The sequence below is a fragment of the Rattus norvegicus genome, chromosome 7 (genome assembly GCF_036323735.1).
Source record: "Rattus norvegicus strain BN/NHsdMcwi chromosome 7, GRCr8, whole genome shotgun sequence".
Classification (NCBI taxonomy): Eukaryota; Metazoa; Chordata; class Mammalia; order Rodentia; family Muridae; genus Rattus; species Rattus norvegicus.
Window position 1 is genome coordinate 20,682,441 of NC_086025.1, and position 27,893 is coordinate 20,710,333.

Sequence of the window (27,893 nt, forward strand, 5' to 3'; positions counted from 1 at the left end):
GTGTGTTCTTTGCACTGTGTGTGAGAACAGCTGACTTCACATTTATAGCATGGAGGTTTCCTTCCAAGCTCTCTCATGTGTGTCACTGGTCTGTGTGTCCATTTTCATGTAAACACTACAGTAATTCACTACATTGTAAAATTGTGTAGCTTTGTTCTTACGCAACACCTCTCACTTTTCGGGACTTTCTGTGGTACAAAGTGGGAGGGAAGGGCAAGCTGAGAAGGGTGGAGGAGGCAAGCAGGTCAGAGGAAAATGCTGTTCTCTTTATGTGAGACTGTTTGCTGGTGACATGAAACTAGAGCTTTTCTAGGCAAGGTAGCAGAGGCACGACTTTGATTACTGCATGTTAACTGATTTGTGTAATCAAAAATAAACCAGGTAATCCCACAGAGACATTAAGTCCAAAGCAACATTCTGTAAAGTAGCATAGGGTACACACAAGTGCAGAAGCTTATAAAATGACCCGCCTGGGTGCAGAAAGGAAATATTCCATTTTTATCTATTTTGCTTGAAAAGGTGAACAGAAGTCTCACTCTGCTGTTTAACCACTGCACTGACGCTGATGTCCACACCTGCGTCATATGTGATCTCTGTGTTCACACCTGCCAGGGAGGTAGGGGACAAGGGCAGCAGTGACTCCCCCTTTCCATGGTCACTCACCTGCATTCTGAACCGGTCATAGCACAGCTGGCTGCACTCAGGCAGGTTAGGGACTGCATTACCCACGTCTTTTTGTGAGGGGGGCTGCTGTTTGGGGCCTCAAGCCTGTTAAACATACTACCCCTCCACAAAATTGTTAGCCTTGCTTTAATAGTTTTAAACCAAGCAACTTCTAATACAATGGGCAAACAGCTTTAAGTGATTTCTGAAATGGAAAATGGTAGCATTTTTCTTTTCTTTCTGACAAGAAAATGGCAGAATCCTTTGTTTGCTAAATTTTAAGTTTTTGATTTGCATTTACAGATTAGTAGTGAATGCTAAACATGGTTTCATATGTGCATCTTCTTTGAGAACTGTCTATTCAGATCCTTTGTCCCTCCTTCTTGCCTCTCCCCAGCTTTCCTCTCTCTTCTCTCTTGGCTGTTAACAGTCCTGTGCGGACTACAGTAGCGCAGGCCTGTAATCCTAAAGCCAGGACGACCCAACTGGCCTCAGCGTGAAACCAAGTTTCATTTTGAGACTGGATCTCAGGGGACTCTGGATGGCCTTGCGTTCACTATGTAAACTACTCTGAGACTGAGTCACACACATACAGACTGGCCTTAAATATCAGGTAGCTGACAATGACCTTGAACTCTTGATACTCTCATCTCTGCCTTAGTGCTGGGGCTACAAGAATGCACCATTAGAAATGTGTTTTGAAAACTTGGAAATTGAGCCAAGGAGATGGCTTAGAGGTAGAGGGGCATGCACCTTTACACCTGAGGTTAGTGCGTCCCTGGTGTAAAGAGAAAACCACCTCCATAAAACTGTCCTCTGACCTCTACATGAGTGCCCTGGCACGCACACCCCCTTCACACATACACACATCCTTTTAATTTTTAGTTGTAAATTAATCATGCATGATATCAGACATCTGTAGTTGCAGCACCCAGGAGGTTGAGGCAAGATTGCTAGTTGGAGGCCAGTCAAGAGTTCTACTATGAGACCTCATCTAAAATATAAAACATAAATATGAAGGTTGAAAATTTAAAGATGGGACTTACACAAAATATGAGCTTATCTCCACTGTGCTACTGATCAGTTGGCCTGATATATATATAATGTACTGTGAGAAATGAGCTAACGATAAAGTCATCACAAGTAGTAATATATCTAAATGCCAACTGTGTAAAATGTACAGAAAAGGCTAATAACTGAGGATATAATGAATATAATAAGCTTGTGGGAGTTAATTTTTAAATTCACTTTTAAACATTAATTTATTATCTCCTTTGTTTAATTTTTTATATAATTCATGATTTATTTCACATAAAAGAGCTATAAATGAACATAATTTACATGTAAATAAATATTCTTGATGGTGTGTCCAAAACGGTTTTGCTACTAGAAGAGCCTAGAGATGATCAAAACCTCTGGTGACCAAGGGCACAGGAACACTCAAAAATGGTATAAAGGGAGAGAAACAAACATGCTAACAACTCTGAGGGATGAAGTCTGAAAACATTATGACATCTTAGTGTGTGTGTGTGTGTGTGTGTGTGTGTGTGTGTCTGTCTGTGTGTCCATACACCATGGTGCGTATAAGGTGGTTAGAGACAACTTATGGAAATCGGTTCTCTCCTTCTATCCCGTGGCTTGGGTGCTGAAGTCAGGTAGTCAGGTGGTAAGTACTTTCATGTGATGACATATCTTGACAGAATCAAAGTTTTTAAATTAAAAAACAAAAACAAAATCTATGTGTTTGTATGTGTATCTATATATGTGTATGTGCACGAGATTGTGTGTGTATGTGTGTATATGTGTATGTGTTGTGCTTTGCCCTGGAGTTATCTGTATTTTGATGCTAATTCCACTGCCCCAAGGACAGCTGCCTACTCAGGACTCAGGTGACTTCACCAGAACCTTCTCCCCATTTAAATTGTAAAATACAGGTGAGGGCAGGAACAGGATAGAAGGAGGCCTGTCATTGGATGAGAAGGAAGGATGGGCGGGAGAAGAGTTTGAAGGAAGAGGAGGAGACTGGAACGGAAAGGAGGAAGAGACAGGAGGGACAGAGAGAGAAGCAGTGGCAGGACAATATGGCAGATGACGTTAGGATTCCATGCTGTATGTTTACAAGTTGTTATTAATGTTCTTACGGGATGGATGTGTATTGGGCTTTGTATGTTTAGGTGGGCAATTATATCTTACCAACTGGGTCAAAGGTTATTGTGTTGTGTGTTCTTTAATGTGATGGTTTGAATGTAATGGAGTATGGGGCGGCTGGTTTAGGTCACCACAGGGTTGGGATGTGTGTTTCTGGCATGGAAACCTGCCTTGGGATTAGATAGGTAGAGAGATTGCTGCCAGGCTCAGAGAGAGGCCTTTAGCAGTGTGATAGGGGATAGAGCAGAGCAGGTAAGACTGAGAATTAATATATCCAGCAGATATCTTGGGGCACTGCGGTGTTGGACCAAGCGAGGTAAAAGACGACGATACTTCTTTTATTTTTTTATATTTTAACAACAACATGTATGTATATATGTGTGTGCATGTGATTGCAGGTACCCCAGAGGCCAGAAGAGGGCACTGGAAATCCTGGGGCTGCAACCACAGATGGTTGTGAGCTAGATGACTGGCTGCAGGCTTGGGAGAGAGCAGGAAGTGCTTTTTTTTTTTTTTTTTTTTTGGTTCTTTTTTTCGGAGCTGGGGACCGAACCCAGGGCCTTGCGCTTCCTAGGCAAGTGCTCTGCCACTGAGCCAAATCCCCAGCCCCGCAGGAAGTGCTTTTAACCTGAGTCATCTTCCAGCAGTGATAACAGTTTTCATAATGATTTATTTTTCTCCTACAAATGAGGTAGCTTGCTCTTAGAATATTCACATTTTGAAGACTGAATACCCCTGAGGAGACTGAAGATATAAAAGGGGAGATTATGCTAGAATAAGGTCTTAGGAGGCAAAAGCAAAAGTTGTAAAAGCAGCCCTGGGCAGAAGAGAGCCTGGTAAATGTCTGAGACCGGCAGAACAAGAACAGATACAGACTGCAACAAATGTGTTGGTACTGAAACTGAAGGTTTGAGAAAGTTCCTTCCCCAGCTTCCAATTACTGTTAAGTGGCTAGCAATATCATCTATCCACACATCCCTCCATTCAACTCATTTATACTGTACATACTACTACATATGTGTAGTATGTATGTATGTATGTATGTATGTATGTATGTACATGTGCACATATGTATAGTTGCGTAGGTACCAGGTATAGGTATATAGCAGGGGAGCAGACAGGTAAAATCTTTTATTCCTTTTTAAAAGGAATATTTTTTATTGTGCATCAGTATATAGATATGCACAAGCATGTGTAAGTATACCTGGGGGTCAGAGATACCTCGGGGGATCCCCGAGAGTTGAGGTAGTTACAGTGGTTGTGAGCAACCTGACCTGGGTGCTGGGACTTGAACTTGGGTCCTCTGTAGAGCAGTATGTGCTCCTAACTGCAGGGCCATCTCTCCAGTCTCATCTTTTTTTTTAAAACAAAAAAAGCTTATAACTTCAGGAAGGAAATAATAAACATGCAGGAAAATAAAGGAACAATATTATTTTAGTTAGTGATAAATGCCATGAAAAAAGTGAAGCAGAGGATAGCACAGATATAGGTATGTCCATGTGTGTATGTGTGCACGTGGTCTCATGTGCACACACAAGTCTTCATTAGGAGGCTGGAGGAGGGCTCACTGAGCAAGCTACATTTGAGCTGAGTTCTAAATGATGAGAGGGAGCCAACCTCACAAATAACTGGGCTAAAAGTACTCCAGCATCTCCAGATGGAGTGAAGGCACAGGCCCAAATACAGGCGATGTCTAGGAAGAAGAAGGCAGACTATTTTGAATATAGAGCCATCTGGTTTGTAGAATGATAGGCTTTCAGAGGCAGGGGAAGCGTGGATCAGTGCCATGAAAATGTTTTGTTTGACAATAGGAAGAGGGACACTGTCAAAAGCAGAATGTTCCCCTAAGAGTGAGGCCAATGCCTCAGATCTAATTCCACGGACTCATCCAATGTTACACAGTGAGACAGTTCTCATTGAGAAGAAACTGATGTAACTGGCATACTGCCATGGTGGGAATATATTGCCCAGTTGATTGTGCAGAGCCTATGACACTGAGTGTTTCCCCCTCAGGTCCTGTTGTAAAGGTTGAGACAATCTGAGGTTTCCATGACTATACCAAGAAACAGGCTGAAGGCTTTTAGGACTCCTGCAATCATACCCACCTCTCCCATGCTGCCAAACCGTCTTGCTAAGTAAAGCAGGGTAATAGCTGACAGGGCTGTGTGAGGCCTGGGGCAGGTTGTCAAGGTTTGGCAGAGGGAACGGAACTGTTGACACAGCTTTTCCAGACCCGGCTGCAGGTCCTAAGTGTACAGATTGTAACAAAAAAGAAGAGTTCCTGATCCTCATGACCGAGAGGAACAATGACAATCTCAAGCAGACCGGCTTTTTTGAGGAACTCTGTGTATGGTGGAGATGAAATCGCCTGCCAGGTTAGATCACTTCCCACAGGGCTGTGGAGGTTGTTGGTCTGATCTGAATTGGTGTTGAGGCTCTCAGGGATTGAGAGAGAAGGAGCTGAACTAATGTTCATCACGAACTGATATTTAGGGATAGACAGGCCAGAAAGTAAACCTCTAAGTTTTTTGATAATAGAAAAATTATCCCCTAGAGGTAGGAGGTGGGCGAGAACAGGCCAAGGATAGACCTGTGAGGAAGACCCTCACTTTAGATCACAGTGAACCTATTCTTTAGCAACTGTTACTGGAATTGGTCACCCAAAACTACTCAAAACTATCTCGCGGTCTCTTTCTATTCTAGTCTTGAATTGTTATTTAACTTTTCATAATATTTATGTCTTATCTCCCCATTTAGTGTCGGTTCCTTCAGGGCATAAGCCATGGATGTCCTTACAACACCTCAGAACAGCACTCAGCGGGACAGACAGCTTCAACAATCCTTTCTTACCTGGAAAACTCATGTATAGAAAATAAGTTTAAAGAGAGCCAAGAGAGTTAACAACAACAACAACAACAAAAATGGCTCCTCTCTGACCTCTCGGGAGTGAATGTCTTTGTGTTCTCCTATCTCTCATATAAGCTGGTTCACTGACACAGTGCTCACTGGAGTGTGGAGGGGACACAGGGCAGGCAGACAGGAGGGAGACGTGGGTGACACACAACCTATTCACTCATGTGTGCACTAAATGGTGAGCCTGGGAGAATGGACCATGTGCTTTGACGGCTCAACCCTCAGGCTCAAATAGGCCCCTAACACTAGGTAAGGGCCTGATAACACATGAATCTAAATGGAAATAAAGCCAGCTCATTTTCAAACATTTGATTTAAAGTGTGATGCATATGATGTGTCTGTTAGGAGCTAAATATTCCAAATTCAAATAACTGCTACTAGTGATAATTTTATAGAAATAGAAAAAACTAGTTTTAAAACTCCTGTGGAATGTCAAGCGACTGAATAGCCTGAGTAATCCTGCAAGAGTGTAAAAGCCTGGAGAACCATACTTCTGGGTTGAAAACCTCATTAATAAATCACTTCAAGCAGAAAGGGATACGAGTGACCTAGCACACACCAGGTGCCAAGAGCAATAGGGAAAGGAAAACCTTTTCAATAAACAGTGGCTGAAGCGATATATCCAATATGCAAATGAAAAAAGAGGGTTTTATACACCACACACAAAAACCCACTCCGCATGGATCAAAGACATGGACGAGCATGTGCTGATATCCTTAGTGTGGAGAAGAGACTGGAACTGAGCACTCAAGCAAGCTAACCTGTGCTGGCCGGCAGGGTCTCCTCCTCCCTAATATCGTGGAGGCCGCCCTCCCTCCTTTCCAAAGGAAAACCTAACTGTGCACGTTTGGGGGACAAGCTTCTTCACTGTGAGGAGTGCTGACAGAACTCCCCGGCAAACAGCAGAGACAGACGGAAGAGAAGGAGGACGCTGTCGTCTAACACAAAGGCAGAACACAGGAGCAATATCCCAGCTGCTCACAATGAGTGGAGGGACAGCACAGGCTGAGGGTGCTGAGCGCAGGCTCAGGCTCCTGCTGCTCAGAGCTGCACTCACCATGCCGGCCTCCTCACCTCTCTGAGGAAAGCAGTGGGGCACACCCACAGAGACACAGACCAGAGACAGACACCAGGCTCTCTCTTTTCTAAAGCACCTTTATCATCTAATACGAATGCAATTTTTGGCTTCAGGGAAAAAAATGGAGTATTAGAAAAAAAGTATCTTTATATAATCAAAGGATATATACAAAACTAAGTTTCTAAGTAAAATGTTGAAAATTCAAGAAGCAATTAAAAACGTTTGGACTAAATATGACATTTAAAAATCACTCTCCTTATCACGGTAGCAGCAGACAGAGATGCTGTCTTCACTGACCCTCATGGAGTCATCATCACACCACAAGTACCCTCTCCAGGGCCGCCTAGATCACTCCGCTGTTTCTGAAAATAAGTCAGAGCCTGAAGAAAACAGCCAGGCAGTGGTAGTCACACCTTTAATCCCAGCACTTGGGAGGCAGAGGAAGGTGGATCTCTGTGGGTTCAAAGCCAGCCTAGTCTACGGGGTGAGTTCCAGGGCAGTCAGGGCTACATAGAGAAAGCCTACCTTCAAAAACCAAAACAAACAAACAAACAAAAATTCTCCAAAATCATTTTAAAAGGAGCCTAAAGGACTTTCCAATATTTCACATGTGCCTTGCACCTTACAGTTTGACCTAAGTACTGCATTCAGGTCACTGCAAAGGCACCCCAAGGTGCAGCAGCTCCTGACACTGGGGCAGCTCTGTTTAAGTGGATTAGCCTGGAGTCGTCAGTGTGCAGATTGATACTCATCACTCTCTGCTGACTAAAAGGGCGTGCGAGGCCATCCCAGGCAAACTGCTGGGTAAGCCAAGTCCCGTCTCCCAAGAGCACCTCTGAGCACCTCTGAGCACTGCTGAGCACCTCTGAGCACTGCTCCGAATCCTGGCTGTGCTCTCTCTCTGGCGCCTCCCCACTCACAGTGGAGCCTAAGAATGTTACCAAAGTCCCTCTGTAAAGTAAAAGGTTTTAAGGATTTCCTTCTCCTAAAGGAAGGAAGAGAACCGGTTACTTTTTACACATCTGAACAATCTGCAGTTCTGCTCTCTCCACACATGCTGAGCCCTGCGCCAGGACCTGGAATCCATTCTTTGGAGCATCCTGGCACAGCGGCCTGAGGCTGGCGTGGCACTGCCTGCCACAACTTTCCTCTTTACAGCCTGTGTGTTCCTCAGCCTGGGTTATCTGATTTTTTTTTTAAATCAATATACTTCTAAGATTTTTAACAAAAACACTTTTAATTTTGATGTTGAATTGTTGGTGTACCTTTTATAGGAGAAAAAAAAGCCCATAAACGGTAAAAACGCTTAATGCAGTCATTTAAGATGGGACTTATTGCAGAAATTAAAGGAATGTTTGATCTGTGGCTAAGGAAAACATTTCCACATTTTGAAGTCAGTGTGTCACACCACGTTGCCCAGGCTGACTAGACTCGATGCCCACGTTCTGTCCTCTAGACGGCTGGTTCTACAGATGTGTATCACCTCACTCACCTCAGAATTTATTCTTTCCAATCACGAAGAAGACATTTTGAAGGGCTTCAGGGTGGACAGTATATAAAAATAGTCTACCTTTAAACTCAGCATGACAGAAACCATACTACTCCACCTAATTAAATTCATTATATAGATTTGATTGGAAAATAACAGCTAGCTAAGGGTTAGTGTGTGTGTTTGTGTGTGTGTGTGAGTGTGTGTGTGTGTGAGAGAGTGTGTGTGAGAGAGTGTGTGTGAGAGTGTATGTGTGAGTGTGTGTGAGAGTGTGTGTAGCTGCTCACATGGGGAGGTCAGTAAACAAGCTCAAGTGACCTTGGTCGCCACCCTCCGCTGTGTTCTGACACTGGGCCCCCGCTCTCCTGCTGCACACATTAGGTTGGTTAGCCCATGCACTCCTGTTCCCACCTCCTATCTCCCCATAAAAGCACTGGGATTTCATTCTGTCACCGCACTCAGCCTCTGAGGAGTTCTGGGAACTTACACTCAGATCCTCATGCTTTTATAGGAAGCATTTTACCCACCCAGCCACCTCTCAACTTTACCTAATATATATTAATAGAAGACACTATTACTCTCTTCTTATTTTATTGTTTTTTAAATTATTACTCTATAGAATAGACCTTTTTGTTAAATACCCTTAAAATGAAGTAGTGGGAGTGTTAGTTAAGTTTAGTAATAAAAAGAAGACCTCAGCTTTCATATCTTTGGGGGGGGGAATAGCTACCTCAAAGGTTGGTGTGACAATTAAAGTAAGTTAGTTATCGTTTTTTCCTAACTTCTGAGGGCCTATACTCAGTAGGCAAGCACTCCACCACTAGGGACATCCTCAGTCTGGGAGTTAATCTCAAAATGTTCAATTACTACTTACTGTTCTGGGTTTTATTGTTGAATATAAGAAATGCCAAAGTCTGACTCTGGAGTTCAACAGAACAAACTCAAACAGGACAGTAAACAAATTTCACACTGAGGCATAGTTCTGGCTTACCTGATTGAATACAATATTTTCACTTTCTTTAGCTCATAATTAACCGTCAAAAACAGATACAGAGAGCCATCAGGCACGGGTGACGAGCTTCACTGAGATACCAAGGTAAAGGCTACTCACCTGTGCAGCTCTTCCGTTTTGTCTTCGGTTGGACCTACAATTAGTAAACAGTGGCGAAGGACAGCGGCCATGACACGGAACTGATGAGAATCGCTCTGTGGTAAAGACAAGCGGAGAGGAAAAGCTGGAGTTGAAGCCTTGACAAAGAGTCTGGCACACCAACACACCGTGTGCTTGTTCTACATACAGGGAGACAGCAAGATCTTCCACAGTTCCCATAGCAACAAGCAAACGGTTGCCATTTCACACCAATCACTAGCCACTCCCACATGCAGAAATGGCAGGCGTCAGGAGGTGCTAATCCAGCTACCCTGGTTTACTGTTTTGAAAAACCAATTCCACTTATTAGTTCCACTTCGGGATTTCTCCTTTCCAGACAGTCCGGGTTCATTTGTTCTTTGCAGTATAATGCTCCAGTTTACTAACCGAACAAAATTCAGACAAATCTAAGCTATACTGAGACGGTTCGTTTATAGCTGGCTGTCCATTTTTAAATGAAAGTTTCACCTCTTAGCTTTCAAAAGTAATGAGTACAACAACAATGTCTTCCTCCTCCTCCTTTGAGATAGGTTTAGCTATGTAACTTAGACTGGTCTTGAAAACCTTGTATCTTTGCCTCCCCGCACTGAGCTCACAACAGGTATATAACACCATGGACGACCACCAATTTCACTTTCTTTCATCTTTTTTCTCTCTCAGGTCCCACATAACTACCACAAATGATCAGAATTATAACCCTTACTTTCCCATCACTTATGCACTGGCAGGGAATTAAAGACAGAGAGCAAGCGAGAGAGAAGGAAACTAGCAATGAGATATAAACCCAATTTAAGTAATTACTTGTTTAACTTTTGCTACCTCTATATTTATAATGAGATCCTGGGTCGTTACAACTTTTTCTTCTCTGCTGTGTGTGTATGTGTGATGCCCACATATGCATATGTCATGGATGTCTGCATGTGTGCACAGGCAGTGGTGAATGCTGGGTGCACGTCTTTATTGCTGTTTTATTCACCGAGGCAGAGCCTCGAGATGAATCCCTAACTCACACATTTGGCGAGAGCCCGTATCCCTGCTTCGCAGGAACACTGCACGTGGGCTGCCACACCCACCTGACTGTGATGGTGCTGGAGAGCAGAAATCTGGTCCTCACGCCTGCACAATAAGCACTTTATCTATGGAGCCGTCTCCTGGCACAATCACAGTGTATTCAGCCACCTGCATCAAGGTCTTCAATCTCTATTTTTTTTTTTTTTAACATAGAAGAGGACACAGCAATGAAGCGCTAATAATGATAACCTGGATATGCTACAGGGAATCTCTTACTTACTTCAAAGGCAATGATTATTAAAAGTTCTTAGTCTATAATTATGTTTCCCTAAAGTGATATGTGTGCAATTATCATACACACACATACATAATTCACACAGTCTTCCTAAGATGCCTCTCACAGACCCAACAAACAGGAAACACTCTCACTACTCATAACATGGCTGAAATATTTTAAACAACACATCCTATATAGATTTGGGAAAGATGAAGGCTTCAGTCATATAATGGACACTTTGGCACTTGGAGTCAAGCGAGAGTCTAGGCTATGAGCTCACAGCTTCTGATCTTCAGCTCCCTCCCACACACTTCCGCAAACATGAGGTTCTATGCGGAGTGAAGAAAATGGCACGCACAAGAGCACTTTAAAATGTTGAATAACAGCGAACATTAGGGAGGGAAAGGGAAGGACGGACATGAAGTGTAACTGCTGGTGCCAAGACAAGACGTGGGAAAGAAGCAGGAAGCAATCGTCGGGTGGAGGGAGCTGGCTAAACGTATGGTGGGGGAGGACCAGAGGGAACCACGGGCACTAAACTAGCAGGGCAGGGCACATTCACTACCCATCCCTAAGATAGAGTGAAAATTCTCTCATGTTGTAAAAACTCTTACTTGCCCTAAAGTACATGAAGGCTATGAAACCTATGTCAAACTGAACTATTACTTAATCCAGTAAGGTCATTTCTTGCTTGGTTTTGAAAACTAGGCTAGCACGCTGGTTGCCAGTGCCACTGAGCCACATCTCCAGATACTGCCTTCTTTGGGATAGGGTCTCACTATTTAAACCGGGCTGCCCTTGAACTCACACCCCTGCATGGCTCCTGCTCACTGTTAGAAATTACGGTGTACACTACCTACCCTGCCCAGTGGTGTGTTCTTCTACACCAGACTCATGATGATCAGGACGAGCCTCTTAGAAACTGTCCATGTCAGTCTTGCCCCAGTCTGCATTGCAGACACCACCTTCCACCCAACCCCCTTCTTGGCACACCACTCGTGCCCTAATTGTACTGTCTCTCTGCAAGGTCCCCTTTGCCCATTACTTAAGTCTTTGTTCAGAGCAACTTCTGACCTGGCTGTCTGCCTCTACTTCCTGTTGTTAATCCCTTTTCTACCTGCAGAGAGCGCCTGTTTTCTATCTCATCTATATCATAGTATCTCGTTAACGTGTCTTTCGTGAAATCATAATTTGTAATTTCACATGTTTAATTAAATTTTATTTCCTCCACTGGTTATCTTCACCAAGACAGAAGCCATGTGTTAAACAGGTGAACAATAAACTCTAGTCCAAATGTCCTTATGTCAAGTATAAGATACAGAGAGAAAACTGACCACATTGTAACTGTATTCACAAAATGAGCAGCTATTGTAAGCAACAGGAAGTCATGTAACGCCAGGATTAAGAACTCCAGAACTCTCTTGATCCCACAGATGACATGCTCCAAAGCCCCAACTTCCATATCACATTGGTGAGTTCTGGTGCCACTGAACTTTGTATGACAGTAATCACGAAAACAGACTCCCAGTCTCTCTCTAGTCATGAGACCAATCCATGTTGTATGTAGTTGCAGGGGTTCTTTTTGGGGCTTGACAGCTCATCTGTCACTGGTCTGCAATGCCATGAGGAAGCATGGGGCCTTTACCACAGATCAGAAAACATGGGACACAGCACAGGAGCATTATGGGGCTGGGCAGATGGCTCAAGGGATAAAGTGAGCTCCAGGTTCAGCGAGAGACCCTGCCTCAAAAAAATAAAGTGGGGAGTGACTGAGCAAGACAGCTAACATCAACCTCTGGCCTCCACACACATGTACACATGCAAGCCCACACATGTGAACACACATACACACATATCATAGACATACTGCTTTTTTTCAAAGAAGCACTGTTATCACGTGAGTGCACTGAATACATTGCATCCCGATGCACTTGTCCACCCTTTGATGGTTCTGTCGGGCATCCTGAGGAGTGCTGCCATAAACATACTTGTCACATCTTATATGCAAGTAACATGCCGTGATTACATGCCAGGCGAGGGACTGCTGCACCGTAGGTAGGGACTTAGACATGGCACACTTCGGATTCTGACGTTTAGAGAGCACTGCCAAGCAGTACTTTTCAAGCATACAGCTAGAAAACACCTCACAATGGGGGACCCCACCTTCCAGTTTCTCCACAGCTGCATGATCACCTCACACGTTGGGTAGTTTCTTGGTTTTAATATCATGTTAAGATGACAGAGTGGAATGGCTTTCTTGTGTTCCCTGGCCGTGTGCACAGCTCCCTAGACAGATCCTTTCCACGCCCTGTGCCCACTTTCCTGTCGGGCATGTTTAATGTGCTACATGGGCCAAAATGCTACACATGCTGCCCCTTCCCCAGTCACCTCACTAAGCCGAACTCTGCCTCCTGAGTGCTGGGGTTCCAGGAGTAAGTCCCTGTCCTTGGCAGCTCGTTCTCTTTTGAACTTATTTTAATGAAGACCAACTGTTAACTATCCTTTAAGGTTTGGTCCTTATTTTATCTTCTTTAGAAGTCTTTGCTTATGTCAGAAATGCTTGAGCTGTATGAGATAAAGTTATGAAGTCGTCTACAAGTATTAATGTTTAATTTTGTATATTTAGGTCTCTTTCCTATCAGGTTAATTTTCTGTGTGTGATACAGACTAAGGATTTAAACCCATTTTCTCGTCTGCCTGAACTAGCAGACTCTATTTTGAGAACTCCTCTCCCGTAGTCTACTGCCGGCTGTCATAAGCAGCCGACCGGGTGGACCAGGTGGGGAGTTTGTTTGTGCACTTTACCCTCCTCTTTTAGTCTCTATCTCCACAGACATTTGTTAGAGGCAAGCTACCGGTTAACAGTTTTTATTCAACCAAGAGAGGGGGACAGAGATGGCTCGGCCAATACAACGCCATCCTGCAAGCCTGCCACCTAGGTTCCCCCAACTAAGAGGGGTGGAGACCCAGCTCTACAAAACACACACACACACACACACACACACACACACACACACACACACACACACACACGGTAAGTTTTAAAACTAAAACTTGAAGTTGGGTATTGTAGCACATGCCTTTAATCCCAGCAGTTGGGAGGCAGTGACAAAGGGTCTCTGTGTTGGAGGTCAGGCTGGTCTAAACAAGAGGCTAGGGCTACATAGTGACATCCTGTCTAAAACAAAAACTAGAATGACACGAAATGAAACAAGTCAGATGAGGGGCTTAAGAGACAGCTCGGGGTTCAGATGACACTGTTCTGGCAGAGGACGCAGGCTCAGTTACCAGCAATCAGGTCATTTACAGACACCTGGAACTCCAGCTCCAGATCTGTCCCGTGAGTGCCTGCATGCACATCGTGTGTGTAAATTCCCACAGGCACACACATGTATGTATAAAGTTTAAAAAATCTTCAGGGAACATGCTAGAATGGACACCATTTCCTACTGTTGGTTACCACTGTATGAATTTCTGGAAGTAATTTCAGCTTTTCTGACTGTCAGGGTCCTCATATGTCCAGTGGAGCTAAGGTTTATACCTCACTATTGCCAGGAGTAAATGCAACTTCTCTTTGTAAAACATTAGTTAATATAGCACACATGAGTCTTGTTTCCTGGTGTCGGGGTGCAGATGTGCTGTCTTTAGGACATCAGTATTTTCACCTCTCCTCTGGAATGACACTACATCCCCAAGGAAGAGGAGGGTAGTTCCCCGGGACAAAAGACAAGAAGAGTGAGACAGGCAGGCTGGGGTGGTGCCTGGGTCAAAGTGACATGAGACCTCTTTACACAGTCGTCACTTCTTAGTTTGGTCCTATATTTACTGCTGTTTTCCTCTCTCACATACATTGTGCAAGATCCCACTTTACTACAGACATATTTTCCCTGTGTACTTTCATCTAGCTAACCCATGCCTGAGAACAGCCAAAGACATGGAGTATGCGGCAGTTGGTTCTGCTCTGCATTGCTAAGGTGGTTCTTTACTGTCGAGTATATAAAATACAGAAAACATAGCAAACTCTAGAACAAACAGTGTTCTTATGGTTTGAAAAGTCCCTCTCAAACTCCCGTGGAAAACTAATTTCCATGGAAGTGGCAATGGTGGTAGAGTCCTGAAGAAGGGTCTGACTGAGGTCACGAGGGCTCTGCATTAGTTAACAGGTGGATGCTGGCACCAGAGGAACTCTAGGCCCCTCACACAGCCACATGCTGCCTTTTGGGGGTTTTGATTGTTTGTTTTGATAGGGTTTCTCTGTGTAGCTCTGCTTGTCCTGGAACTCACTCTGTAGACCAGTGGCCTTGAACTCAGAGATCCAACCTGCTTTTGCCTGCCCGGTGCTGGGATTAAAGGTGTGCACCACTGCCGCCTGCCCTTCCACACACTCTTTACGCAGGCCTTCTCCCATGTGACATCTCTACCATAACACGGCAACAGTACGGGGACCTCTCTAGATGTGACTTCTACATTTGGGACTTCCCAGCCTCTGAAACGTAAAGCTCAGCTCTATTCTTTATAAAACTACCAACTTCTGCCTGCTGTTGTACAGCGGATACGGAGTAGGACACAAGTGTGCACTTCCCCACTAGACTGTCGTGCCTTGAGAGTGGCTGTCTCACCTCGCACTTGCCTCCTTTAGGACCCGCAGTACAGAATAGCTGCTGACAGGATTTAATGACTGCCAGAGCACTGCACAGCCCCGAGCTCTTTGTTTTTCAACTCTCCTACCCTTGTTCACACTTCCCTCAGTCTCTACATAACCTTGTGTTCTTTTGTGGGTTCTCTCGACTGCTTCTGTTGCTTCTTGCTCCGTACACAGCACTTTCTGAGACTGGATATGTGCTCCTCTGTCTGCACCTCTATGTCTGCTGGCCCTGAGCTTTTTCCTGCACCAGTACTCAGGAACATGGGGAAGAGAATATGAACTAAGTCAAGGGACTCTGGAAAACATGAACTGCTCCATCAAAAGAGATACTGGGGAAACTAAAATAGAAAGACAAGATTATTTTAAAACTACCCTTTCTAAAACTAACTAACCTTCTACCCTGCTAGAGAAACCATTCACCTTTGCAAATACACTGTTTTAAGAAAGGGAGTCAGAAAGAAAGAGTGGGGGGCGGGGAACTACATTCACAAAGTTATCTGTTATGATGCATTTGCAGGAACTTAACACTGAGGCACGAACAACTGGTATTAATTTGTTAAACCTCAAGGAATACCCAGTCATTGGTCGTCTGCTTTTGGTGACATGCAAATGAAGGCGTCATAAACACACCTGAGGCCAAGCTAGCTTCCAGGATACACAAAGGCACACGCACCTTACAGTCAGATGCCTGGGGTCTGAGAGTGCACGTGCGTACACTCAGGCAATATGTACCTTAAAAAACCTTAGACTTCTGAAATCCGCCGGCCCATCTATTTCAGGAATGTAGCCTTCATAAGAAAGTCCATTACATCCATGCTTAAATGTCCAAGTAGCGTTTTTTTACAGGCTGGTAATATGCAGAGTTCTGTTTTCATATTTATACTCATTGGTATTGCTAATACTCACAGTGCTTTTGAACTTACGAATGTCCTTAGATAACATTCATAATCTCTAATCTTTCTCAGTGAGAGAGTAGTATCAAGTTTGTCTTGGATGCAGAACCTTTTTATTCTCCAAACAAAATCTTAGTTACACCAACTCAAATTTAAAGAGACAACAGCAAAATTATCAAAGGTTCCTTTTTTCTTTTTAAAATTTCTCTTTTTAGTGTAGAGATGAGGAACCTAGGAGTCTCGCCCCCAGAGGCCACTCCTAGGGACCTTCCTGGCAGAAGGAACACATTTTGAAACCTTTATTCTTAAAAGTGGTTTATCTTGGCAAATGGAAGACAAATCTGGGGCTCACAAAGGCTCGGGATGGCTCTTGAGCCACAGCCTCAGCCCTGATGACACTGCTCTTCTGTGTCAACAGCGTGGGAAGAGAGGAAGACTATTAAAGGATTCACTTTCCCAGGACGTGATGAAGACCGCCTGGAGCGCAAGCAGTGCTTGTCTTCTGAGTGAGGAGTTTACAGGTAGTTTGCATTTTTTGTCCCTTACATGCCTTTTTCTTAGACTGCCTATGAGTGTGTATTATTTTCCTAAGCAGAAAAATAATATTATCTACTTTAAAAGTGGATTCTCAGTAATTTTTTCATACTTCTTTATTTTGGTTGTATTTAAAGCATTAACCATTCTGTGGCTCACTCAGTTGAAGTAAATGTCCTCAGTCTGACAAAAACAGAAGACACAGAATTCCAGGGGAAGGGGACACCTCCTCCCCTCCCCCACCACGCCCAGGCTGAGTTGTGACTGCCCCACAAAAAGGCACTCTGTGGTTTGGTTCCTGTGTCTTGTAAATGATGTTCAGTTCTAGGAAGCCTCTGTGTCCCTGCTCCCTTCAGACCCAGGAGAGAATTCCACAAGTGTCTCCACCTGGCACTTCCCTCTCCTTGCACTAAACACAACTTAATTACACATTGATTTGCTGACACGGTGCCTGCTTCTACCTACGAAACTAAAGTTTCATGAAGGCAAAGTCAATGATTCGCATTTGCCAAGATGTTCCGCCAGGCCTGGGACAATGTCTAGCAGTTGTTTATAAACATCTGCTGAGGACTGTTGAATAGACAGCCACATGAAGACCTTCTCTTATAAATAGGCTGTCAAAGATCCTATTTTCAGTACTGTTTATATTTCTGAAAGCTTCGGTATTGGCCCAGTGTCACACTCATGACACATACTTCATAAAAGCAGCATTAACTGCCCCATGGCTTACAGATAAACCTATTTAAGGACCACTGGTCCATTATGGGAAGAGCCTATATCTTAGAGAAGGAACATTCTGAACACTAAATACAGTTTTGTTATTTCAGCATTTTCTAGAGCTTCCGAACCCCAGTTACTTAGCTAAAGCAAACTATAGAAAGTTCATCTCAATGTCCTGATTCCTACCACAAGCCTCCCACACATACAATGCTAAGCAGCCACTCATATAGAAGCCATCTTGTCAGGCATTCAAATTGTATTCTAACAATGGCAAACCGATAGTCTCAGAGGTGCTTTTACAACTAGATGGAGATCTTAAAAACACCAAAACAAACAGTGTAAGAAAAATAACCACAGAAGGTACCAAGTAAGCAGAGCCATAACATTTTAAATACTTCCAAATATTTGGCTTCAAAGCATACATGGAGCATGTGGGCTTTGCACATCTTCTCCTGCCAAGTCTCAGTAAAAGCTCTACACTGCAGTCATCTGAAACAGCTGCTCGCTCTCATCTTCCAATATCTGCTTTCAAACACAGACCTATTTGCACTTTACAGCTCAGATGCCTGTTATGCTCCCACTACAGCTGCGCTGAGATAACCCTCCTCCAGCACAACGCTAACCTCAAAGGCAGGAGCTGAACTGCACTGGGTTGTTAGGGCCCTGAAAAAGAAAATGTGAAATGCTATGATTCTAGATGGAGGAAAATCTCCCTGTCTCTTGACTTGTAACTCTGAATTTCCTGAAACAATTTCACGTTTCCCACGCTGTCCTTGCGGGACCTCAGGTGTAAACTGTGAAATCCGCCTCACTTGGGTTGTTGGAAGGCCGGAGCCACAGAGAAAGATCTTAGTCTGGTGCTTTACAACAACATTTCCCACTTTTGCTGTCATCTGCCTGTTTCTTAGGACTGTGTGTAATCACAAGTTATCTAGCTGTGTGTGGTTTCAGCTTCTTAGGGTGCCACAGCACTACAGAGAAGCCCCTTGGAGACTGTAATGATGGGCATTCAGTGGTTTCACAGTTTCAGCTGAATGGGTGTATTCTAACTCGTCAGACAGCAGTGAGCACAAGTACTGACCGTCAGTCTTCTGTTTCTCTCCAATCTGTCCCTGGAGCCTTGCTTTGAAAGGGTTCTCAGGACACGTGTGACGCCGCTCCTGAGAGTCTGTCCTCTCATGAAGTGGCCGTCCTCCTTCACGCTATCCTTACTCATTATCTTTCATGCGCACAGTGTGTTGCTGTGTGTGTATCTGCACTATACGCATACTGTTACTCACGAAGGCCAGAAGAACACCACCAGATCTCTGGAACTAGTGACAAGTGGTTGTAAGTCACCACGTGGATGCTGGGAACAGAAGCCAGGGCTTCCGGAAAAGCAGCCAGTGCTCCTCACTACCAAGCTCTCTCTCCAGCCCTTGAAGGAATGCAAGGGAAGAAATACCTGGCAGTTTAGGGAACAGACTAAAGGGAACTGGGAACTTTCCCATCCTAACGGCATTCCTCTTCGTGTGCAGCTGTAACGACAACCCAGACACCTAACCCCAGACAACGCTTGTGCTCCCCAACCTTACCTCTTTATGCACCTTCCAACTGTCTACCGTCACATTGAACAGAGCTTTGAGGGCCTCAATGGCACAGTCTGTCTCCTGAGGTGAGAGAGGAGGTCCACTATGGTCTATGGCCGACTCATACTCATCGGTCCACTTGATGCTAAAGGCACTTTCCAAGATCTGGGTTAGCAGCGGCAGTCCCTGGAGCTCATAGCGCAATTGTGACCTGATGTCAGTGTGCAAAAGTGACAGGACAAAGAGCAAGCGCAGGTCAAAGCACTTTATGTCATTGATAAATTTTCGGTCCTTGCACTTCCTCAGGAGGTTACAGAGCTTTGCAGCGAGATTCAGTTCCAGGCTAAGCTGCTGTGCCACCTGACTGTTGAACACGATGTTACAAAGACATTTCAATGACTCCACAATGACCGGGAACTCTGACACCTTCTCCAAAGAATCGTCCGACTCATGGAGCTTGGCCAGTCTCAGCAGTATTTGCATATTTTCCTCAGTTGTTACAGGAGCTAAAATCTTTTTGTCTCTGGAGAGAATGCGGAGAACTTCCAGGCAGGGCACTTGGCATGTTGTTGGGACACCCTTTACCAGGACCTTAAATATGCCTTCACAGAGTTTCTGAAAAACAAGAACAAGTATGCCAAAATCATTATTTGGCTCAAATGACTTCAAATAGAGTATTTTCTAACAATGCAGGCTAAAGATAAGGCTATAAAATCTGGCTTTATTTTTATATAAATCATAAAAATATCAGAACCAGAAGACAGGCCCTGTTTTGTACACATCTCTCAGTTGTTTGCAGAAATGAAAATTAGGGTCCAGAGAGGGTGAGGAACTTGCACCAGGCAGTGGATCAGCGACACAGGAAGAGCTGGGGGGATGCAGTCAGTGCCTTCTGGGTACTGACTGGGTTTTCTGTTTTGTTTTTTTCTTAAAACCACATATTTTATCTTAAATCACCAGAATAAGGTATCTTTGATAGTTTTAATTTTAACAGGGCCTTTAAAAGCATAATATTGGGGCAAAGGGGAATCATGGCAAATCACAGTTCTTCCCTCCAGAGAAGTAAGTAAGGCCCATAGCTGGGGGTGGGGGCAGGGTGGGGGCGATGCCCATGGAGGCCAGAGGATGTTGGCTCCCATGGAACTGGAGTTACAGGAGCCACCCAGTGTGGGAGCTGAGACCAAACCTGGGTCTTCTGGAAGAGCAGCAAGCACTCTCAACAGCTGAGTTCTCTCTGCAGCCCTTATCTCGTGTTTCAAAAGTATCTGTATTATTGCCAAATTTAGTAATTTGCCTAAAGATTCAATGTTAGCTTTCTGTATAAACTGCAGGTCTGCGTCTCTCAAAGCTAATGTCATTCACTTACAAGCCAAGCAAGTGTGATCGTTGTACTTTAAGGCGCTTCTGTACTCTATTACTTCCATCCATGATCTAGCATAGAGTTCAACTCCTCACAAAGAAACGACTTGGCTCACACATCATTTTGCCAAGACCCCCAAGGTCATATGTAACTTCCTGATACAGCTAGTCGTATGGAAATGTTAATACACCTAATCAAAATATTAATTTTAAATGTAAATATGTTCTCTAAATAAAGATATGAAGGAGCTTTACTTGACAGGCTGAAAACTAAATTCCGCAACCATGTCAAACTCTACCCCTTCACATCTGAGAGTAAGGCTTTCTTTTACTGTTTTAACCACTGTTAAGGCAGTATTTTAAATGGGTGTCATCTAAGGCTAGAGGTACAGATGTATGGCAGTTATTAAAATTATATAAGGCAGAAAACTCCTCCATTTCAGATCAGCCAAATTTAAAACAAATACACATATTATCTCCTGTGGTGTGATCTAGGGAAAGTCAAAACAGTACCTGGACCACCACACAACTTTTTTCAAGAAAGAAATGAAACCTAGAATACAGGACTGGAAAGACAGTTCAACTATTAAGAACACTGGCTGCTTCTCCAGAAACTGGCCTGTCCCATTCCCGGCACCCACACAGAAGCGCGAAGACATCCGTAACTCCAGTTTCAGGGGACGCAATGCCCTCTTCTGGCCTCCGTGGGCATTGCATACTGCATGCATATGGTATAGGCATACATACCAGCAAAACACCCACACACATAACACTACAGAATTAAACAAATGTAAAATGTAATATGTGAACATGGTATAGTACACAGATACCTAGTTTCTACACTAAGAGCAACAGCACCAGCACAGTCTCTTTCTTCTTCAGACACAGAGGGGAGACAACATGGAGGTAAATTACAACAGCCAAGGCTACCTGCAGACCGAAAGGACTAGGGAACTGAAACCAATAAAGAAAAGGCAAGACATCTGAGCCATCTGCAGAGTTTATACCTTAAACCTAAAAGCTTACTAAAGACCACCCAGAACAAAACACAAGAGTTTCTGTTCTCCGGCAGCTGTCAATCCTAGGTTCTCCAGAGCATGTCGTTTCTCATGGCCGACATACCCCATGCAATGACTGGTAGATACCAGGTTTTAGCTGTTAACTCACTTTCTGAAAATACAAGTACTTAAGAACATGTAGGTCTGGAGAGGTGGCTCAGCGATGCAGGTGCTTGTCACAGGAGCATAAGGATCAGAGCCTGGAGCCCTAGAAGCCACATGCTTGTTGGGTGGGCATGGTGGCTTGCTTGGAATTCCAGGGCGTGGGAGGCAGAAATGAGATCCCTGGACCAACCCAGCTATCTGAATAGGACTGGTGCACTCTGGACTCAAATGAGACCCTGCCACAATAATAAGAGGAAGGATGATCAAGAAGATGCCTGCCATCAATCCTGGGTACACACACATGCCCTGCTTGCCCACATATGTGTATCCTTAAATATATCCTTATTTATGGTGTGCCTATACACACAACATGTGTGCACACCAGGAACCCAGAAAAAAGAACAGGCAAAAGTAGCAATCAAGTGGTAGTTAACAGATATCCTTACTATTTTACTACACCCAGTAATTTCTAGTCAAAGAAATTTAGAAGACACCAGTTGTGTCAGAAAAAGTGAGTATTTATGTTACAATCAAGCCAAAGGGCTGAAGAGCAGGCTTTTCTATGACTCTGACTGCCTATACTATTTCTAAATTTCAAAGGCCCTCATGTCTTCCCTTCTCTCTGCCCTGCTAGTATTTATCCATGTGTAGCTGGGGACTGAACCTAGGGCTCTGTGTGTGGCACATAAGTGTCCTACCACTGCACCAAAGATGAGCGGTCTCTAAACTTACTTTATTCTTTTTTCAACAAGGTTTCTTCCTATATCCCTGGCTTTCCTAGAACTCACTCTGTAGCCGGCCTGGCCTCACAGAGACCCACCTACCTTTGCCTCCCAAGTGTTAGGATTAGAGGCACTAGCTACCACTGCCCAGGCAATTTTATACTTTAAACATATTGCAGGCCTACAAAGCCAAAGTATAAGACCCAATAACACACACTGAACAATAAAATCCCAATAGTTCTCTATACAATTGCCAGGAAAGAAATTAAGCAATCTGCTCCAGAATTCAAAGTCTAGAGTAGACATAATGATCCTCCTCAACTCCAACATCTCCCATCACCGCTCAAGGACCCATGAGAAGCTGTTACAGCTTACCTCCAGCTTCTGACTCAACAGAGAAGGGGTGAAGCTGGAACCTTTGTACATGATCATGTTGCTCCTCTGGTGGTCAGAAACCACAGTCTGAGAAGTACTGAATACAGTTAGCACAGGCTGGCACACGGTAGTTAACTAAGGTTCACTGTATGTGCAAATGCTGACACACTGAGCACACGGCAGAGCTGAAGGTCGGTCACTGCACAAATACATCAACTCCTTTAGTGTCCTGGGCTCGTGTGTACACACAGTAGGGATACGAATGATCGCTATCTGATGGCAAGTTCTTTCTTAAATGTTAGAAGCCATGTGAGTGGGGCATATTACTTGTTTAAGGTTGGCCCTGGGCTTGAAACTTGTTCACCTTACCAAGGACCCTACAACCAGAATAGGATGGTATAATTAGAAACAGGTTGGCACTTAACTTGATTACACTGCACTTATCTTTAGTATCGCACAGACAGAGCACACAGAACAAGGACTGGCAGGTGATGGACTTTAACACAGTCTCTACTACACACGAGCACAGGACAGAATCCTAAGTCTTCAGCTTGGCACTTAGGACCCTCTGATCTGTCTTTAAACTTTTTAAACGTGTGTGTGTGTGTGTGTGTGTGTGTGTGTGTGTGTGTGTGTGTGTGCCTGCACATGGGCATGTGTGTGTGTTTGCCTGTACATGGGCAGAGGCCATGGGACAACTTTGGGAGGTGTCCTTTCCTCCAAACATGTGAACATGTGGTTCTGAGAAACAAACGCCTTTACCTTACGCAGCCTGCTGGCCTAACCTGTCTCTCTAACAAGGCATCCTCAGCAAATGCAGCTCTTGCCAAAATACCTCACATTTAGCTCTTTGTGTTCTGACCCTCCCCGATCTCTGCACATCAATCTTCTCTGCCTATAGTTCAGCCATTTTCTAAGCTAAGTTTAAATCTTACTCCAAGTTTTCCCTAAACACTTTAACCCCCAACATTCTTCCTTCCCAAGGACTATCACAGCCACAATTAGTAGTTATAATAATGAAAACATGCACAGCCACATGTACTATGTTCTACGTGCCGGGCAGAAGGCCTTACCCGCAGTTAAGCTATCTGACTTTCGATGGCATGCATATTATCTTAACAAACAACTGTAATCGCATACACCTCATTTGTTTCCTGACACTTGGAGCCCAGAGCAATCAATGGAATTAGCATTATAAGGTATGGCTTCCCAGTCCTATGTTTTTGTTTATGAGCTTTGCAGTTTACTAAAAACCTTTATATGTGCCTTTTGATCTGAACAATGCATACTGAATATTCATGATATGACTCTTAGTAGACCAAGTGACTGCTGAAGACGCTGAGTAAGAGGTAGGTGGGGACTCCCGCCAGACCATCTCATACGCCTGCAATCTCTACTGTTTAGCAATGGTTATGCCGCAGTATCTCCCACTTAGTAACTGTCATCTTGAGCAGGTCACTTTATTGGGCTTCTTTCTCCCTCAATGTCATGTTTTAATATATAAGGCCCTGAAGGGCACCCTTGGCCAACCCAGGACCAGCAGGCAGGGTTTCCTGTGCATCTGTAGCACTAAGATCATCTTTGGCTTAGCCGTAAAACAAGCAGGATAATCTGTGAGGGGTGTGAACATTTAAATGATCTATTATGATCCATACACTCCTAAGAGGTGGCTTCTAAAGCTATGAGGGATGTGAACATTTAAATGATCTATTATGACCTATACACTCCTAAGAGGTGGCTTCTGAAGCTATTTTAAAAGCAAATGTCAAGTTTTAAACATAAAGAAAACACCTTTGTTTAAAAGCCTAATATCACAGTCTATACGTGAACCCAAAAGAGGTCCTTCTGAAAGCACGTCACCAAGGGTGAGTGCCCTCCCAGCCTATCACAGAGAGGAGGGGAGAGACATGAGACATATAAAAACTGAGAGGGTTCACTTAGCAATCTTGACAGGAGGCTGACACTGCTGGGATAGCCGAGAATATGGTTAAAGTGCTATTCTACTGCAATGGCAACGCAGGAGACGATGAACCCGCCAAAACCCTCAGTCCTTTATCACAAACCACCTGTGAGGCACTGTTACAGATGATACATTTTCTTTTTAAGTTTTCTTTGAGAATATAACAAAGAAACTAAAGCCAACTGGGATCCAGAGGGTAAAAAGCCTCGTTAAGTATGCTGATGTAGAGTTTCATCATTAGGCACTGAAGTAAAAGTGGAAAGTTGTCCACCAATGAATCCACCTTCCCTTTCTTAGGTAGTAACCCATGGCTGCTTGGTTACACCACATTGGCTAGTTTAGAGACAGATCACTGAGCTCCTGCCAATGCTGTGTTATGATTAATCTAAGATAGGGCCTCACCTTCTCCCCTTTCCTGTCCCTGTCTACAGTATAAGCAAGACATGGCTGCCCGGTCTAGGCCGTCTGTAAGACTCTTAAGAGTCTGCTTAGACAGGAAGCCTGACTTGACAATCTGGAAAGAAATGTGCCCTCCCCACAACTCCAACCCCAAACAATTCTTGGAGCAGAGCAATTCACATTCCTGGACAGTCACCTCAGAACAGTTACTTGAAAGGTAAAAGGTAACATCTTAATCCCTTAAACCACTTCTATCTTGTTTGTCATTTTAAATGTGACTCTTTCGTCACAATTTAGTTACAACCTGATCAGAGCTCACCTTTCAGATATGGGTCTCATGCGTGCTCTTTCATAATCTTCTATGCTACCACTTTAAATACATGGAGCTTACGTTCTGCTATGAGGTCTAAGCAGGAACACTTCCTAGCTAATACCCAAAGGCAGGCTACTTTGTACATTCATTTGTTCCTTTCTTTAGCCACAATCAAGAATTCCCTAGGTGACTCTCAAATCCTAGGTGGTGTGGAGAGACAAGGGTGAAGGTAAGAAATTTAGTCAAGTGGAGTGTTACAAGGAAATATAAGGCACACTAACGTGGTGGGTGCTCTCACAGAGCCAAGTCACACATTTCTTATATTATTGACAATTTGGATTAGAAAATTCTTTGTTTTCAAAGGCTGTTTTATGTTTTAGGAAATTTATTGGCATTTTTAGCTCTACAGCATGCTAATAGAACAGGAGCACTGCCACCAAGTCATCACAATAAAAAATGTTCACGGCACTGTCAATGTCTCCCAAGGAACAGCATCAGCTCCCCTCACTTAGAAACACTGTTCAGCCATCTAGCACAGATTTTCAGTACTTGGGGTTCTCAAGGATGGGGGAGGGGGTGGTTGGGGGGTGAAGAAAGGCAACATTCTGATGCTGGGCACCCCAGGCTAATGGAGAAAGAGGAATAAATAAAACCATAACTTTGATATTATGATCAAAGTAGCCAGGGTCAGTAACTGGAGAAACATTAGTTTGGGGATGCTTAGGGAAATTCGGAATGTGAGAAACTGCTAACCACACAGAGCAGAGGAAAGAAGCAGAGCAGCGCCAGGTATGTCTGAGGTGTGGAAAGCCCATGTGGTCAGACCAGCAGCAGGCTGCTGAGGGATGAGACCTGATGTAAGCAGGAACCGGCTCAGGTGGAGTCTTACAGACTTAATTCTACTGCTATGGAAAATCACTGAAGAGTTTATGCAGAGAAGAGAGAAAGCCAATTAAAATGTACAAACAGAAGAAAAGCAGCCTGGCTGTGTATGGAGAAGAGATTGGAGAGCAAGCATAGCTTCAGTTGTAGTGGGAGCAGCAGAGGGAAGAGACTGCGAGAACTTCTGGCTCAGGCAGGCTTAGAGAGCTTTGTCAGAACACAGCATGTCTGAGATGCTTAGAAGAAATGGTGGCTAGGAAGCTGAACGTATGTGGGAGAGCCTTAAGCAGCCAATGAAGCTCTGCTTCTGTATGAGGAAGGAACAGTTCCGTTACAACTAGATGTGACTGTATAGAGAACAGAAAGAAAAGGTACAAGAGCCCTGGACAACGCCAACACCATGACTGGTCTTTAAGAGGAAATTTAGAAGTCTGGGTGTTCTGGAAGACAGACGAAAGCACTTTAAGGATGGAATGCTCAGCTGTTTTAAATGCAGACAAAAGATCAACTAGCCTAGGGATTTGGCAATGCTAGATCATAAGGACCTTGAGAAAGAAGATTCTAAAGAGGACTAGGAGCAGAGACAGTGAACAGTAGGTACTGCTCAAGACACAGAAGAGAACTGTGGTAGTGATCAGAGGGACTGTGTGGCGGAGAGACAGACAGACGAGGTTGTGTCAGTGTGATGAGGGATGGAGAGTCTGGGCCTACTCCAGAGGCAAACAAGGAGCTTGCAATAGGGTGGTAAGCAAGGGAATGATTACACTTGAATTTTGGGAACAGCCCTAACTCAAAATGTGGAAAATGGATAAGCAAAAGATGAGCAGGCCCAGAAGCGCAGCGAGCAGTTACACGGCTATGCAGGAGCAGCAGTGAAGCCAGAGGTCTGAAGGAAGACAGGAGGGGAGCTGGGGAATGGCAGTGACAGCTGTACTGATGGACGGCTGGATGAATGGTTTGAAAAGTGAAGGAGAGAGAAGCACAAAGAGCCTTGCTGTGTCCAGCTGGCTAACTTGGCCGGCCATACTCACTCCAAGGTAAGGGATGGTTCCCTGAGGCAAGAAGACAACACTGCTGCTGACAGGACTTTTCTGTGCCACAGTCTCACACTGGTCAGTCAGTCAACTAAGCACGCACAAGTGCTGGCAAGAGGTCAGTCCCTGTAACTGACCTCTGTAAACTTATGTTCAACTACTGTGTCACAGTGCCCTTGATGCAGGCACAGTCACTTGTCAATACTTGTCTGAGCCTCTCTGGAGGCCTTGTGAGTTTCTTATTTCCCATACTTAGTGTGTCCTCTCAACTGCCCACCTTGCTAAATCATTCCTATCTTAAAAATAATGCCATCTTTTTCCCCATCCCAAAGAGGGAGTCCGGAGTTCTTGATACCTCTGCTACAGATATGAACATGGTTGACTCTGAACTGTATTTGTGAAGACTTATCTCTTCTCAAGCTAGAGGGAGCAGGTCCTGTGACATCTGTCTGCTCTTCCTTGGGTACGCCAGATACACAAGTTATGTCCCCAGGATTGAGGAGGTGGCTAAAGTCTGGGTTTCACTCCAGGCTGCCACTCCCTCAGCGTCAGGACTTGGACAAATGACAAGCTTCTTTAACTTCCTTATCTTTGTGG

At 44.2% G+C, this 27,893-nt stretch overlaps 1 protein-coding gene across 11 annotated transcripts in view; it reads right to left on the reverse strand.

Moving 5' to 3' along the window:
• Ric8b (RIC8 guanine nucleotide exchange factor B) overlaps positions 1–27,893 on the reverse strand; it is a 93,730-nt gene that overhangs the window by 46,104 nt on the left and 19,733 nt on the right. For all 11 annotated transcript variants that reach the window (XR_010052969.1, XR_005486617.2, XR_005486618.2 and 8 more), the window contains 2 exon segments: positions 19,096–19,704; positions 9,403–9,497 (listed from right to left, as the gene is read on the reverse strand). Coding sequence is in view for 5 of the 11 variants with exons in the window: in XM_063263436.1 (XP_063119506.1) it covers positions 9,403–9,497; positions 19,096–19,704 (704 nt within the window). In the remaining 6 variants the exon portion in view is untranslated.